Below are 15,643 nucleotides of genomic sequence, written 5' to 3' on the forward strand. Positions count from 1 at the left end.
AATCCATATTATCTTCAAGTATGAACCAAATCAATACAAACCAAATTAATCATTCTTGATATTGGAAAATGGTCTCTTCTCATGATCAGTCTCAAAATATACAAATAACAGCATAAAACCACACAGATTTATATCTATATGTTTCCTATTAAAATTAAAACTCTAGGGGCACCTGGGTGGCTCAGTGGGTTAAGCCTCTGCCTTTGGCTCAGGTCATGATCCCAGGGTCCTGGGATCCAGCCCGGCATGGGGCTCTCGACTCAGCAGGGAGCCTGCTTCCCTTCCTCTCTCCGCCTGCCTCTCTGCCTACTTGTGATCTCTCTCTGTCATATAAATAAACAAAATCTTTTAAAAAAATTGAAACTCTAAATATATTAATCCCCTGTCACCATAGAACCAAACTATTTAATTTCTTACAATAGTAAATACAAAATAGTATTGTAAAAAGACCATTAAATCATAAGTATGTTAAAGGAATGTGTGTTAATTCATTTTTGTCCCCCCAAGTATATAATAAAATGTCTGTGATGAATGAATTCCTCCTTATTATATGCTTCATGAATCATTAAAAAGCAGGAATAGAAGAATAGGTATACCATTATATATCAAAATTTTAATTGGTTTATTTATACCCAAATTTTCAGAAAAAAAATCTATTACAAAAGATAAACTTATTTGTAATAGTATTGGAATGACACACCTTCACATTTTAAAAGCGTTTTCGTAATAAACATAATCAAAAACTAAGTTCATTCCATAGTTTGGCTATTGTGGACATTGCTGCTATAAACATTCGGGTGCACGTGCCCCTTTGGATCACTACATTTGTATCTTTAGGGTAAATAACCAGTAGTGCAATTGCTGGGTCATAGGGCAGTTCTATTTTCAACATTTTGAGGAACCTCCATGCTGTTTTCCAGAGTGGCTGCACCAGCTTGCATTCCCACCAACAGTGTAGGAGGGTTCCCCTTTCTCCACATCCTCGCCAGCATCTGTCATTTCCTGACTTGTTGATTTTAGCCATTCTGACTGGTGTGAGGTGATATCTCATTGTGGTTTTCATTTGTATTTCCCTGATGCCGAGTGATATGGCGCACTTTTTCATGTGTCTGTTGGCCATCTGGATGTCTTCTTTGCAGAAATGTCTGTTCATGTCCTCTGCCCATTTCTTGATTGGATTATTTGTTCTTTGGGTGTTGAGTTTGCTAAGTTCTTTATAGATTTTGGACTAGATGTCCATCAACAGATGAATGGATCAAGAAGATGTGGTATATATATACATAATGGAATACTATGCAGCCATCAAAAGAAATGAAATCCTGCTATTTGCGACAACATGGATGGAACTAGAGCGTATCATGCTTAGGGAAATAAGTCAAGCGGAGAAAGACAACTATCACATGATCTCCCTGATATGAGGAAGTGGTGATGCAACATGGGGGCTTAAGTGGGTAGGAGAAGAATCAATGAAACAAGATGGGATTGGGAGGGAGACAAACCATAAGTGTCTCTTAATCTCACAAAACAAACTGAGGGTTGCTGGGGGGAGGGGGGTTGGGAGAAGGGGGTGGGGTTATGGACATTGGGGAGGGTATGTGCTTTGGTGAGTGCTGTGAAGTGTGTAAACCTGGCGATTCACAGACCTGTACCCCTGGGGATAAAAATATATGTTTATAAAAAATAAAAAATTAAAAAAAAAAAGAAAAACTAAGTTCAAACAGAATAGTAAATAGGATAAATGTTGTTTAATCCAACACCCAGTATTTGGTTTACTAAAGGTAATAACTTCTATTATTCATTTAAGGTAATTAATAAATATCTGCTGAATTACTAAGCTAATCAATAAATGCTTCTATACAGCTTTTACTTAAGAGAGTCATTGCTAATGACTGAAAACTACAGATAAAGCCTTTAAACAAAATTATATACAGAGAATGTTATTCTACCAAATTTGCAAAGGTTTTTAATAAATTCTTATCATTATGAATTCTCTACTGTGGAGTTTCATGCAATTCTATAGTTACAAAGAAAAGAAACTATGTCATATATCTTAAGAAGAGGCATTCCATATGAGGTTTAATGTTTGTTTTTTTACATAGAAGTAGGATACTAACAAAGTTATTTCAGGTCAGATTTTTCTAATTTCTATAGAGTGTATATCAAAATATATAGTCTTCTAAAATAATGCTTCATATATTTAATGTAAGAAACATTTCAAAATTTAATGCTTTTATGTTTAGTTAAATTATTTAGATGGACAAAAGTACATAATATATTACATATTTAGAGAACTTTTCAAAATGCTCTTTTACGTATTAATCGAATTTATCTTATTAACAAAGTTACTGTTGCATGAAATAAACCATTTTCCATAAGCAGAGCAGGCAGAATATGCAAATCAATTAGACTTCTCTGGGGTATTTTCTTTTATGGCTGAAAAAAATCTGTTGCTTCACATCAAGAAAAACTGTAAATTTGTACATTCTCAGTCAAACTCCAGGAAATGTGGAGCTTTAGAATGTTCTTTATAAGTAAAACTGCTCAATTTTGAATTTACATACTTCAGCTCCTTTTCGTCGTCAGAAATTACTGAGCTCAAATGAGCCTTGACGATTACCAACTTCCACATAAATCCTTCTATGCTGGGCTCTGAAAGAATTTGTCAATTCATTATTACAATTTAAAATCATCCCATCCAAAAGATCATTTGTGTACTTACCCGATTGTTTGAATACCATTTCTATTGGATTTGATGAAATAATGTTTTCTTCCTTGTCTAGTGATATCTACCCAACCGCCATCATTGTCTATTATGCCATAATGAATTGCAGCTCTACAGATGCTGGATTGCTTGGAGAAAAAAGAAAGGAGAAAAGGACATTAAAATACCAAGAGTTCTCTATAGGATACGTCTAATAACTATTTACATGACTTTAAGTTAAACATATTTGAGCAAAATATCTGTATTTATATAAATTATTATTTTTGCATTTAAAAAAATCAAATATTATGTAAAAAGATCCTATTCCCAAATGATGATATTTATAGTACTTACCATTTCATAGTGTACACTGCCAATAACTTTAGCTTTACTATCCAAACAGCCAGCCGGGCATTCATATCTAATGAAAGTAATTGAGAACAAAATTCAGTTTCTCTGAATGTCAGTGCAAAATGAAAAAAAATCTCCTATTTTGTCAGGTAATTTTGAGAATAATAACAAATATTACCTATTGCAGGTTGTTCCTTTGCACTGATCTCTTAATCTTACTTCACAAGAAACAATTTGGGCTGAAAAAAGAAAAAATACCAAAATAATTTAGATAATGTAAAAGCTGCTATATTTCATCACATATAGTCTAATGTCAAGCTTCTGTCATTCTCAAACTGTCCCAATTAATAAAATAGAGTTGCATGTGCCATTTTTGTAAACTTTAAAATTTGTGTAAATTATGCAGAGGTCTTACACATTTGCTGTGTGCTTATCACTTCATTTCTGTTACTATCATCTGCTCTTGTCTGAACGTGGGTGTCACGGACTTGTGACTGCTGCCATTCAATTTCATTTGTTTCTTCTTCTCGAGGAGGATAATACCTGTCTGATCCTTCTGTTAGAGAGAATAGATTTAAGAAATATGAGCCCACCTTAAATGTACACAAATCATCAAATAATAACAAACCATTAGATGCCTGGGTAACATTTAAAACTAGAAAACTAAAAAAATCTGTAGATTTTTTGGCACAGGTGTTGTTGGCTTAAGGTGGTGATCTTATCTACTGCATTGTAAATAAAATAAATGTATAAGGCTTTGAACTCTTGATTCATTTATGCTTCCATCTGGCTAACATTAAATAGAGTCATTTCTAAACTTGCTTTATATTTGAGCGTGGTATCAGTGATTGCCTTTCATAATAGAACCATGAAGTCTACACTGTGATCTAATGATGTAAGGGCTTGTGTATTTGAATTTGTTTTCCAAAATGAAATCATATTTTTAAGAGAATCACTTTTAAAATTTTCCAAAGGGTCACATTTAAAATTCTCCCAAAAAGAAATTCAGCTTAAAGAAGGCATGCCATGCCCTTCTAATTTACTACAATGTCAGTTTCCATGGAAATGTTTTTCTTTTTTAGAAGGAAATCCAATGTGCAGAAATTTAAACTTAACAATGGAGAATTTAATTTTTTTTCCAGGTTGACATATCAAGGGTTTAACGGTGGCATAATGTGGAATGGTGTGTTATTTTCATGTATGTCCAAGAACTCAGAACCTAGAAAAGGAAGTATGAGTTCAGAGGAGAGTCAGTTTTAAATAAAATAGTGGTCACTGGTGGAGAAGCAAGTAGGTTGGAGGTTTAGAGATGGAGAAAATGGAAAACACACTCACACACAATGAAAATTGCTTCCAGGAATGAAAAACGGCTCATATACCAGAGTAAAATAAATCGTGACTTCTTGTCTGGTCATTATAGTAATGGGCACTCGGTCATCAGGGAAAAGACACATCTCTTATGAGTACTTAAAAGGAGCTGCATTAATTCATATTTTTTAAAACACAACCTACATTAATCTTCATTCAGTCGTCATTAAGAAAAAAGTACAAGGGAATAGAAATGTTCACTGGGATGCCCAGAAAGAGTGGGATTTTCACAAAGCTTTATCATACAATTCTTCTCTTCATGTGCTGTAAGCAGGACATCAAATTTATATGTATATTTTAGCACATCAGATGCATTTCAGAGCACTACTTTTATAACAGTCTTACAATACTATGAGAGCTTTTATTATTGGTTGTTTGGGCCTGAGAATTCATATATTCTGCAATAAGGAGCACAGAATTAGTATATTTCTTTGAGCAGTTTCATGGATAGGTATTTTGGCAAAAACTCTTAAAGTGTTAAAAACGGTATTAGATTGCTAAATCCTTCAAAAATTAAGACACTTATAAAAATAATTCTAGTCAATAATATATTAAGGTGGCTTTTTTTTTAAAGATTTATTTATTTATTTATTTATTTGACACAAAGATAGAAAGAGAGAGCACAAGTAGACAGAGCAGCAGGCAGAGGGAGAGGAAGAAGCAGGCTCTCCATTGAGCAGGGAGCCCAAAGCGGGGCTCGACCCTGGGATTATGACCTGAGCTGAAAGCAGCTGCTAACCAACTAAGCCACCCAGGCACCCCTATTAAGGTGACTTTTTTAAAATGTAAATGTGTACTTGTCACTCTGAGATAATTCCAAAGTAGAATTAGAAGTGGTTACCTGAAATACAGATGAAATTTCCCTTTAAAAACACATTTGATATAACAGACTTATTAATATTATACTTTTAAAAATATTTATAATGGCTTCAAAATATTTTAAATAAAGTTCTGGGAATTTTTAATGTAATAATTAAATATGCTTTTTGCCTTTTAAATACAAATTAATGTAGAAGTTGGATTAAAATATGAAACTGAATATTATGACACAATATCACATACCTTTGTAGCACAGATTTTCTCTACAGCCTCCTCCAAAACTAGGTGGGCAAGCAGAACAGGGCCGTCCATGTTTATAGGGTGCATGACCCCACCAGTTTCCCCTTAAAGAGATGATCCACTCTATTAAGAGTTAATCTAATATAGCATAATTTATAAGACACTGAAAATTTGCTATTTTCTAAGTAATTATTTTGGTGTATAGATTTAGAACATTTATCTTTCATCGCAGAGACCCTTCAGTTACTAGGTTTATATATGAACTGTTGCCTCATTCTTTTGAAAATATTTAAGTCATTTGTTATATATATTGTTAAAAATTACAAAATTAAACTTTCATAGAACACTAAGCTGTTATGGGATATTCATCCATATTCCACTTGTTTTAATGAAGAGAGTTTAGACTTAGATTTGTTCCTATGTAAAATTGTAATATTTTCAACATAGTTATTCAGTGGTCTTTACACAGGTAAAAATACATTCTTCAATTATTCTATAGTTTTTCATCTCTAAGAGATCTAAATTATTAAAACTACTTATGTAATATAGCATAATGAGTAAAACTGAAGACTTAAAAATGTAATTCCTGTCTTCACAAAGATCATATTTTCAATTTTCATATTCCTTTTAAGCACTGATTTTATTAATCAGGCAACCATAATTATTGTTATATTAAATAACCGGAGTTACAACAATATCGTTAATTCAGTAATACCACTGAAAATGAGAAAAAAGATTGGGAATATAAAGTTACTTTATGTTGCTGGGAAAATTTACATATAAAAGTAATGTTTTGTCTACTTACTTTGGGGAGTAATTGCACACCAAGTAGACAGCTTTGGGCCATATCTGTCCCCAGATGTTCATGTTATGACACAAATTAATGGCACAGCCTATTCTGCTACTTGTTGCCCACACCACCTACATTAGAGAAACGAAAAGAAAGGCTCAGAAAAGGTAGGCTGAGACAAAGTAAGACAACAACATATTGCAGAGAGAAGTGTATAAAACTGAACTTGAGAAATCAACCTTTATCATTCAGGATGAAATAAAGCAATGTCAAAAGGATACTTTTTCTGAGACTGTGGGAAGTGCTTGATTCAATTTAAAGAAGAGTGTTACAGGTAAATAACTCTGTCTAACTCTAAAACGTAACCATCTTCAAAATATACATTTACTAAATAGTTCAAAAGTTACACTCTCACAAACCCAAATCCTGTGTTAGTGTGTCTATGAAGAGTCTTACCTAACAAAGGAACCTAACAAAGGAACGAAATTTCTCATCTTAATCTGTACTGAAACAAAAATGTAGAGACTCAGATGTCTTAAACAATGTGTACTTTCATAGTATGACTGCTTATTAGGGAATTACGTGCTGATTTGACTTTGTCATATGCAAAGGCAGACAGAATAATTTGCTTTATATTCACTAAAAATCAGCTGTAGAGATTCTAGTAACTCAGATCTGTTGTGAGATTTATCTAGTTGAATTTACCCTTAGTGGTTTGATTTAGAGGTTTACAACTTATCCAATACCAACTGTGAACACTGAATAAAATATATATGATGTATAAGGTGTATATATACATATAATATATAAAATGTAGATATATAAATGCTCCACACATGTAAATATTGAGTATTGTGGTAAATAAAACTATATTTTATATAAAATATAAAATTGAAATAAAATAAAATGATACCTGACTTTGAAGATGGTAAATTTCTCCATGTGCATTTCCTGGGGCCAGATTAAAAATGTTTCACATATAAAATAACTGAAATAATGTTTTTTTTTTTTTAATTGGTGTTTGGACTTTCCCTAGTAATTACTGTTATCATTTATAGAAATTGATAAGTCTATTCTACATAAATCAATATCTATGTTTTTAAATAATCACACCAAATGATACAAGACACACATTCAGTAGCTTAAATTCTGCCACAGTTACACAAACTCAACTTAGAAAAATGAGGTATAATAGACCCAAAACATACCTGTGTATAATGAGTACACACAGGACCAGAACATCTGAATGGACAATATGGGTTGCATTCATGTTCATAAGGGTAGCTGAAGTCTCTCACTTCATCATACCATGCTTGTACATGAAATGTTGGTGGCCTGTATCTATTTGAAAGACAATAACCACCAAGAGTAAGTAAAGCGGGAGAAAATGTAAAACCGAATATTGAAAAATAGATCGATAAAGTTTAGCAGAGAGATATTCTTGCATAAGTTGTTAATGTTAAATATTATGCCCATTACATTACTAATAGGTCAATGATTTAAACAAAAAATAAGACTAAAATATTGCTGGTATTTTGTTATGACATTTGTTTTTTGTTTTTTGCTTTTATTTGTGTGGGTGTGATCATTTGTTCTCCTTTTAGGCTCTAACACTTTAAAAATATTCAGTGCTGAAGTAATAAGTATTTCAAGCAGTTAAACTGTCAAAAACAAAAAACGTTATACTTTACACTACCTTCCCCAGTGCGCTCCCAAGTTCTGTCCAATTGATGGAAGCAAACTTGCAGGTCCATGTTCCCACAAACAGGTTTCAGCCCAGGATTCTGCAGATCTTTCCAGCTCTACATCCCATGTCTATAGTTTAAAATGAAAACAACACACAGATATAAACAGATAATATATTTGTTTGGTGTTTGAACATTTCTTCAGAATATAGTATCCTTCAGTTCACTTTCTTCCATTCTTACTGCCTTACAAAGTCAACATCTTAGTCTGGGTTCCCACCATCTCTCACCTACATTTTTGTACTCGTCTCCTAATTAATCTCCTTGCCCCCATATTTTATCCCTCCAATCTGCCCCACAAGTGTTCAGAATTTCCTAAGTGAGTACAAATACGCTTAGGTGATTTCTCTGTCAAACACATCCAACAAATTCCATACACATAAAGTCCAAGACCCCTGGTCCCACTGTTCCTTATCATAAAACGTGCTATTTCGTACTCTTGCTGGCATTGGTTCCTCTGTCTAAAGCATTATTTTTCCCAGCTATTTTCTACAAAGAGCATATTCTTTTTTCACAGCCCAGCTTCAGATAATACATTTTAGACACACTTTTTCATTTCTCTCAGATGTAGGCTATTCTCTCCTTTGAGTTGTTTGGAGGCAGTCATTTAATTCACACTGGTATCTTTGGCTCATTTTTGTGTTTTCTGTCTATCATATAGACAAGGTGATTAATAAATGCTTATTGAGTATACAAATGATGAATGAATCTGATTCCTATAAAAATGCATATGCATTAAAAATACATATGCATTTTTATAGACAACATTCAATGAGGGTGATTAATTTGTAATTTTAACATAATTTACAAAGAAATATTTAAAATTACAAAATTATTACTGAAATTGTTTTGTATGTCCTAGCTTTAGTGTTCAATTTGTTAAGGTGAAAAACAGGCAGTGTAGTAGGAAATGTATTTGTAAAAACCCAGAGTTAGGCTGAGCCGGGTTCAGTCTCAACACAATCACAGAACTCTGGGCATGTTTAGAGGATAGGAAATAGTCCTGGAACTGAAACAAGAGCTCACAGCCCAAGGTGATAGCAATGAAGATGGAGAAGAGCACAAAGATGGAAATCATGTTTCAGAGTTTAAATTCCTAGAAGTTGACGGGTAACTGAAGGTAGGTTGTGGGGTGCGGGGGGTGGGGGGAGATGAAGATGATGAAGGGTACCAAATTGGAAGAAGGAAAATACAGAAAGAGAAATAGATTGTTCCCATGGAAATATGTTCAATGTTTCTCAATGCAACGTGTGCTAAGGAGACAGTGGAAATAGAAGACTGGGGTTCTGGGGAAAGAAATCTGTACTGAAGATAGGAGTCTTGATGCTCTTCACCCAGAGATGACTTTCTTTAGGAAGATGATACAGAAAGAGAAGAGGAATGAAAAGAAAATTCTGAGATGATCAACCTTAAATGGGAGAAAAAAACAATAAATTAGTAAAAGAAACCAGGGAAAATGGGATCAGAAAGGTGAAGGGAAAACTGTAAGAGGATTAAATTATAAAGCAACAGGACAAGGATTCCATGCATAAAGAGCAGGCAACAAGATCAAATGCCACAGAGACTTCCAGGAAGACCAGAGCTGCTAAGTGTTAATTCATGATCAAGAGCAATTTCAGATCAATGCTAGAGAGAAAATCAGGACACATGGGCACATACTCGACTGGAAGGAGAAAGTGAAGAAAGCAAGTGTGTGTTACTTTGTTAAGACTTCAGAAAGGAAAAAGAGAAATGTGCAAAAGCTTAAAAAAAAAAAAAAAAAAAAAAAGTAACCTGCCAGGTTCTAGGGAGAATGTGTTTGCTTGCTTTGACTTTTAAAGGGTGGAAGAAACCTAGTCGTGACTGAAGGCCAAAGAAAGCACACTAGGAAAAAAAGAAGCACCAAAAAATTTTAAAAATAATAATAAATAAATTAAATAATGGCTTGAAGCCATTGTGGTGATTTTAAAACAATCTTCCCCACAAAGGTGGAGTTGAACTCCCTCCCCCTTCCCTTCAATTTGAGCTGGATAGTAACTCCCCCCCCCCTTTTTAAAAATTATTATAGTCAATTAGCCAGTGTATATAACTACCTTCTAATACATAGAAGGACACTGTGAGACTTCTCAGACTAAGAGGAAATACAGCTTCTATTAAGTCAATTCTTTCTCTTTTAAGACACACACTTTGGGGCACCTAGACGGAATCGGCAGTTAAACATTCAACTCTTGGTGAGGGTGGTAATCTCTGGTCCTGCTCTCAGAGTTGTGAGATCCAGCCCCCAGCTCTACATTTAGCGTGGAGTCTCCTTGGATTTCTCTTTCCCTCTCCCTTTGCCCTACTATACACACAGAGAGCGAAAGGAATTTCAGTTGTTTGGTTTTCCTAGCCCAGGTATGAGGCTGTCAGTTTGCAAGTCCAGGTCACTGCAAACAAACATGTGAGAGATCCAAGTATGAACCACCCAACTAAGCCCTTAAAAAGAGACTAAGCCCTTAAAAAGAGACAATTATTAAATATCACTCTAAGTAGGAAGAAATAAGTTTCTAAGATTTTCTAACATTTTACAAGTCTACCTAAGCGGATAAAACTACAATAGGTCTTTTCAAAGACATGCTGAGAAAAATGTCTTTAAATAGAGAAGATAAACTTTTTCCAGAACAACTGGAAAATATAATTAATGTTGTAATTACTTAACAAGTGGAAAGAATATCTTAATATATAGGAATAATGTACTAACTCATTATACGCTTTTGCAAAATTGACACAGTTTTAATGGATTTCCAAGATGAATGCAAAAGACAAAATAGGTCTTTGACTACCATACTATTAGGTAAACTAATCAAATGATAAATATCAGTCCATGATACAATTTGCGATTTAATATGGACTTTTTAAAATCTCTATTGCTTTCTGGCAAAGTAACAATATTATGAAAACACAGTAGTCTGAAAAGGCAAATGTGTTGAAAGTCCAGTCTAGACTAGAGCTCTGGTCTACTTCCTACCATTAAAAACTAGAAATAGCATGATGAAATTATTTTTAAAAATTATCTTAGCATTTGCAATAAATTTTGACAAAAGGAATTTCACAAACATTCTTGTTTTGAGACGTATATATATGTCCACACCTAACCTGAAATACCACCCTTATATCTACAAACCTACCTCAGTCATGAGCAGTCAATGGCTGTCAGAAATAATAATAGCATGATAATTTTCGTTTTTTTTAAAGATTTTATTTATTTATTTGACATAGAGAGAGATCACAAGTAGGCAGAGAGGCAGGTAGAGAGAGAGAGAGAGAAAAGGAAGCAGCCTCCCTGCTGAGCAAAGAGCCCAATGCGGGACTCGATCCCACGACCCTGAGATCATGACCCAAGCCAAAGGCAGAGGCAAAGGCAGAAAACAGACTTAACTGAGCCACCCAGGCGCCTGGCATGATAACTTTCAGTGGGAATGAAAACACCCTTTCCCTAGTGCTTTTGGCCATATGTAAACAAGGTCATTAGTCATAAATTTTCCTCTCATTTTCTTACATAGACAGACTAAAAATAAGCTTGCATTTGCTCCAAGTACTTCAATGGGTAATTAAAATACATGATACACCCTGGAAGAGTTTTCTTTCTTATTTAAATTATGAACTTCCAAATTTGTCTCTTGATGATGTTAAGTTTGGTTTCTGTTTCCTTATCTGTAACAATAGGAAGATAGAATAAGTCTCTTCAATTTCTTTCAGCTTTAAAAGCCTATTATTTTGCACTTACACTCCCTTATAGAATGTTCCATATTATTTATAGAATCCTGCAAGAACTTAAGAAACTGTAAAATAATCTTTCTGATGACAACTAAGGGCATTTCTAACTAAGAAACAAAAGCTGTTTTGTGATTAAAAGATGGGCGGAGGACATGAATACGCCTTTTTCCAAAGAAGACATACAGATGGCAGAAGAAATATGAAAAAATGTTCAACATCACTAATCATCAGGGAATGCATATTGAAACAACAATGAGATATCACTCACACCAATCAGAATGGTTAGCACAAAAAAAAAAAAAAAAAAAAAAGAAATGAAAAGAAAAGAAATAACAAATATTGGAGAGGACGTGGAAAAGGAGGAAACCTCCTGCACTGTTGGTGGGAATACAAATTGGTGCAACCACTGTGAAAAGCAATAATGAGTTTCCTCAAAAAAATAAAAACAGAAATACCATATAATCCAGTAATTCCACTACTGAGTAGTTAGCCAAAGAAAACAAAAGCATGAATTCAAAAAGATATATCTACCCCTATGTTCACTGCAGCATTATTTACAATATTCAAGGTATGGAAACAATCCAAATGTCTATCAATAAATGAATAAAGAAGATATGTTTCAATGCTACAATGCAATATTATTCAACCATAAAAAAGAATGAGATCTTTTCATTTGCAATAACATGGATAATTATGCTAAGTGAAATAACCCAAACAAAGAAAAGTACCATAAGATTTCATGTATATGTGGAACCTAAACAAACAGAAACAGACTGAAAGGCAGAGAACAAACTAGTAGTTACCAGAGGGAAAGAAGGTGGGGCAGAGGGATGGGCAAAATAGCTGAAAGGATTAAGATACAAACTTCCAGGTATAAATAAGTAAGTTACAGAGATGAAAAGTACAGCATACAGAATGCACTTAATAAAACCAAATTACACTGTGTAGTAAAACAGGGTAACTATACTTATATCCTAAGCACTGCCTAACATATAGAATTGTCGAAAGGCTGTTGTGCACCTGAAACTAATATAACATTGTATACCAAAACAATTAAATTAAAAAAAGAATTAAAGCTGTACTGTGACTTAGAAGATTGCAAAATCAAAAAGGTTTCAGATCTTCCAATTATGAGTCTAGAGAAGAGCTCAATTATTTCCGAATCATCTCTATTAAAGGAAGCTTTAATATTGTCCAAAACAGATAAACTGAAACTTAATTGAATATGATAAGGGTATATTCTCCGTAAGAAGTTAAAACCAGGCTTCTTTCAGCTTAATCCCAAAAACACAATGATAAAACATTTGAAATAAGACATAGACTTCTACATGTAATTTTTCTGCACCCCCAAAAGGAAAGGGAATTTTCAGCCAGCTAACACATTTTTGTAAAACTGATATAGTTTTATGGACTTCTAAAATTTAATGTACATGTAACATACATGTAACTTTTATGCACAGCTAAAAGGAACAAGGATTTTTAGCCAGCTTATGAATGTAGAAGTTGTTGAAGAAAACCGAAGACATAAAGAATTATGTCTTTCTAAATACCATGTACAAAAGATAATTCTTGCTGTGCCTTCATTTCTGGAAAGACAGGTTTATAAATTATCCATCATGTGTCAAAACTAAATCCTTCCCCACATCACTGCTGTGTCCTCCTATTTGAATCAGAACGTGCAATCCAAAAGTCTGACAGGATAAGTTGTCAACATGATCCTCTCCATAGCAATAAGCTGACCTTCAAAACAGAATCTGTTATTCTATGCAAGTCACACTTTTGACAGTTCATGATATTTTAGATTTAAATTCCAAATATAATGCTTCATCATACATTTTTTAAGCCACCTTCTCTGCTCCCTGTTGGTGGTATTATTCAGAATTACAATGAAGAAACTGACATCAGTGAAATAAATAATAAGCAAGTCGATCAATGTTGAAAGAATGTATGATGTTTTTTGTGATAAAGTCACCTGGTATAAAAAGCACTATGGAAATCTGCAGTAACACATTCCTTACAACTTGGAAATTACCTCAGGTGTTTAACTACTGTGCTTCACCTGTCCTGAAAAGACTTTGTAGTGACAGGGAAAATGTACAAGGCTCAGATTTCAAAGGGAACACCTGTGTTACTATGCACAGAGGCCAGGTACTGAGAAAGTAGCATTAGCTCTGGGCAATGCACTTCTGAGAGTGTCCTGGAAGTTACAGAGATATGAGACAGATGGGGCAGTATTCTACTTAAAACACTTTAAAACAAGGCCTTAAAACCTTAAAAAATTAGCAACCTGCAATTTAGGGAATTGTCTCTTCATTTCCTTAAAACTGAAATATTTTTGAAATTTAATGTGTGGATAAACACACAAGATGATTTCAATAAACTCACAGTTTCAATATTCAATAGATATGTTGAATGCATGATGTGGGGAAGATTTTCCTTGTGAGACATCAGAGCCGCTAAATCAACACTATCCTTACGTAGAAATGTCTACTGATTCATCTCATCTCACTGCCAACGACCTTCCAAGTCTGGTCATAACTTAGGAAGCTCACTTATATCCCACCCTTATTCAACAGGGATCCTCTACAGCAGACTTTACGAAATTTTAAAGAGTTTGTGGGGCGCCTGGGTGGCTCAGTGGGTTAAAGCCTCTGCCTTCAGCTCAGGTCATGGTCTCAGGATCCTGGGATAGAGCCCCGCGTCGGGCTCTCTGCTCAGTGGGGAGCCTGCTTCCTCCTTTCTCTCTGCCTTCCTCTCTGTCTACTTTGATCTCTGCCTATGAAATAAATAAATAAATAAATAAAAATATTAAGAAAAAATTTAAAGAGTTTGTAAATCACCAGATCTTTTTTAAAACACAGATTCTGGGGGAACCTGGATGATTAGGTCAGTTAAGCAGCCTAAGACACAGGACCCAAGTTTTCTGCCTCAAACATACACGTATGATGCAAACTCAAATTGACAGGTATTCATAATGTACCTCTACTAAACAGAAGGCAAGCCTCTAAAAGCTGAACTTGGATTATATTTGGAAATAGGATACCTTTGTGTTAACTTAGTGATTAATCCAAAGTGATGATGCCTTCCTTGCTTTTATTAGGAGTAGTTAATAATCTTCAAGACTATGTTCTAGATGTTTGAGGAGACTTCAGTATTTAAGGAAATCCTTTAGCAACTTGAAAAGTACCATCAGTCAGGGGTGCTTGGGTGGCTCAGTTGGCGAAGCATCTGCCTTTGGTTCAGGTCATGATCCCAGGGTCCTGGGATCAATTCCCATGTCAGACTCCCTGCTCAGCACGGAGTCTGTTTCTCCTCCATCTTTCGCTTTCTCTCTCTAAAATAAATAAAATCTATTTTTTAAAAAAGTACCACCTATTAGTTAGTTCTTTAGGTCTCCATTTATAACATTAGGCCAACTTATAAGTGTTAACACCTGTGTTTTAATTTATCTATAGTTCTTAAAGTTTAGATAGTCAACCCTAGAAAAATACATGATAGGAAAGATAAGCTCTCATAATAAATCACTCTACAGTATCTACTTACGCATTAGTTTATATTTTATATTTCAATTATTTCAATATAACAGGTTTGGAAAGTAAATATTTCTTATTGTTTTAGGATTTTATTTATTTATTTATTTGAGAAAGAGAAAATATGAAAGAGAGAGCTCATGGGTAGAGGGGAGGGGTGGAGGGAGAAGCAGACTCCCTGCTGAGCAGGGAGCCTGATGTGGGACTGAATACCAGAGCCCTGGGATCATGATATGAGCCAAAGGCGAACCCTTAACTGACTGAGCCACCCAGGCACCTCGAAAGTAAATGAAATATTAATTGCTTTTATTTATTGTACTTAGGGATGCTTTTCTAGTTTTCAGAAAGGAAGACATGGGTTAAC

The 15,643-nt window shown here is 34.3% G+C and overlaps 1 protein-coding gene across 1 annotated transcript in view; it reads right to left on the reverse strand.

Moving 5' to 3' along the window:
- Positions 1–15,643, reverse strand: part of CRISPLD1 (cysteine rich secretory protein LCCL domain containing 1) — a 42,907-nt gene that overhangs the window by 12,483 nt on the left and 14,781 nt on the right. Inside the window, exons 3-10 of the mRNA XM_082718842.1 lie at positions 7,966–8,084; positions 7,478–7,610; positions 6,285–6,400; positions 5,483–5,583; positions 3,468–3,608; positions 3,231–3,291; positions 3,056–3,122; positions 2,720–2,850 (exon numbers count right to left, since the gene is read on the reverse strand). Coding sequence (XP_082574968.1) covers positions 2,720–2,850; positions 3,056–3,122; positions 3,231–3,291; positions 3,468–3,608; positions 5,483–5,583; positions 6,285–6,400; positions 7,478–7,610; positions 7,966–8,084 — 869 coding nt within the window. The remainder of the gene's footprint in view (positions 1–2,719; positions 2,851–3,055; positions 3,123–3,230; positions 3,292–3,467; positions 3,609–5,482; positions 5,584–6,284; positions 6,401–7,477; positions 7,611–7,965; positions 8,085–15,643) is intronic.

The sequence above is a fragment of the Mustela nivalis genome, assembly GCF_964662115.1.
Source record: "Mustela nivalis genome assembly, chromosome: 2".
Classification (NCBI taxonomy): domain Eukaryota; kingdom Metazoa; phylum Chordata; class Mammalia; order Carnivora; family Mustelidae; genus Mustela; species Mustela nivalis.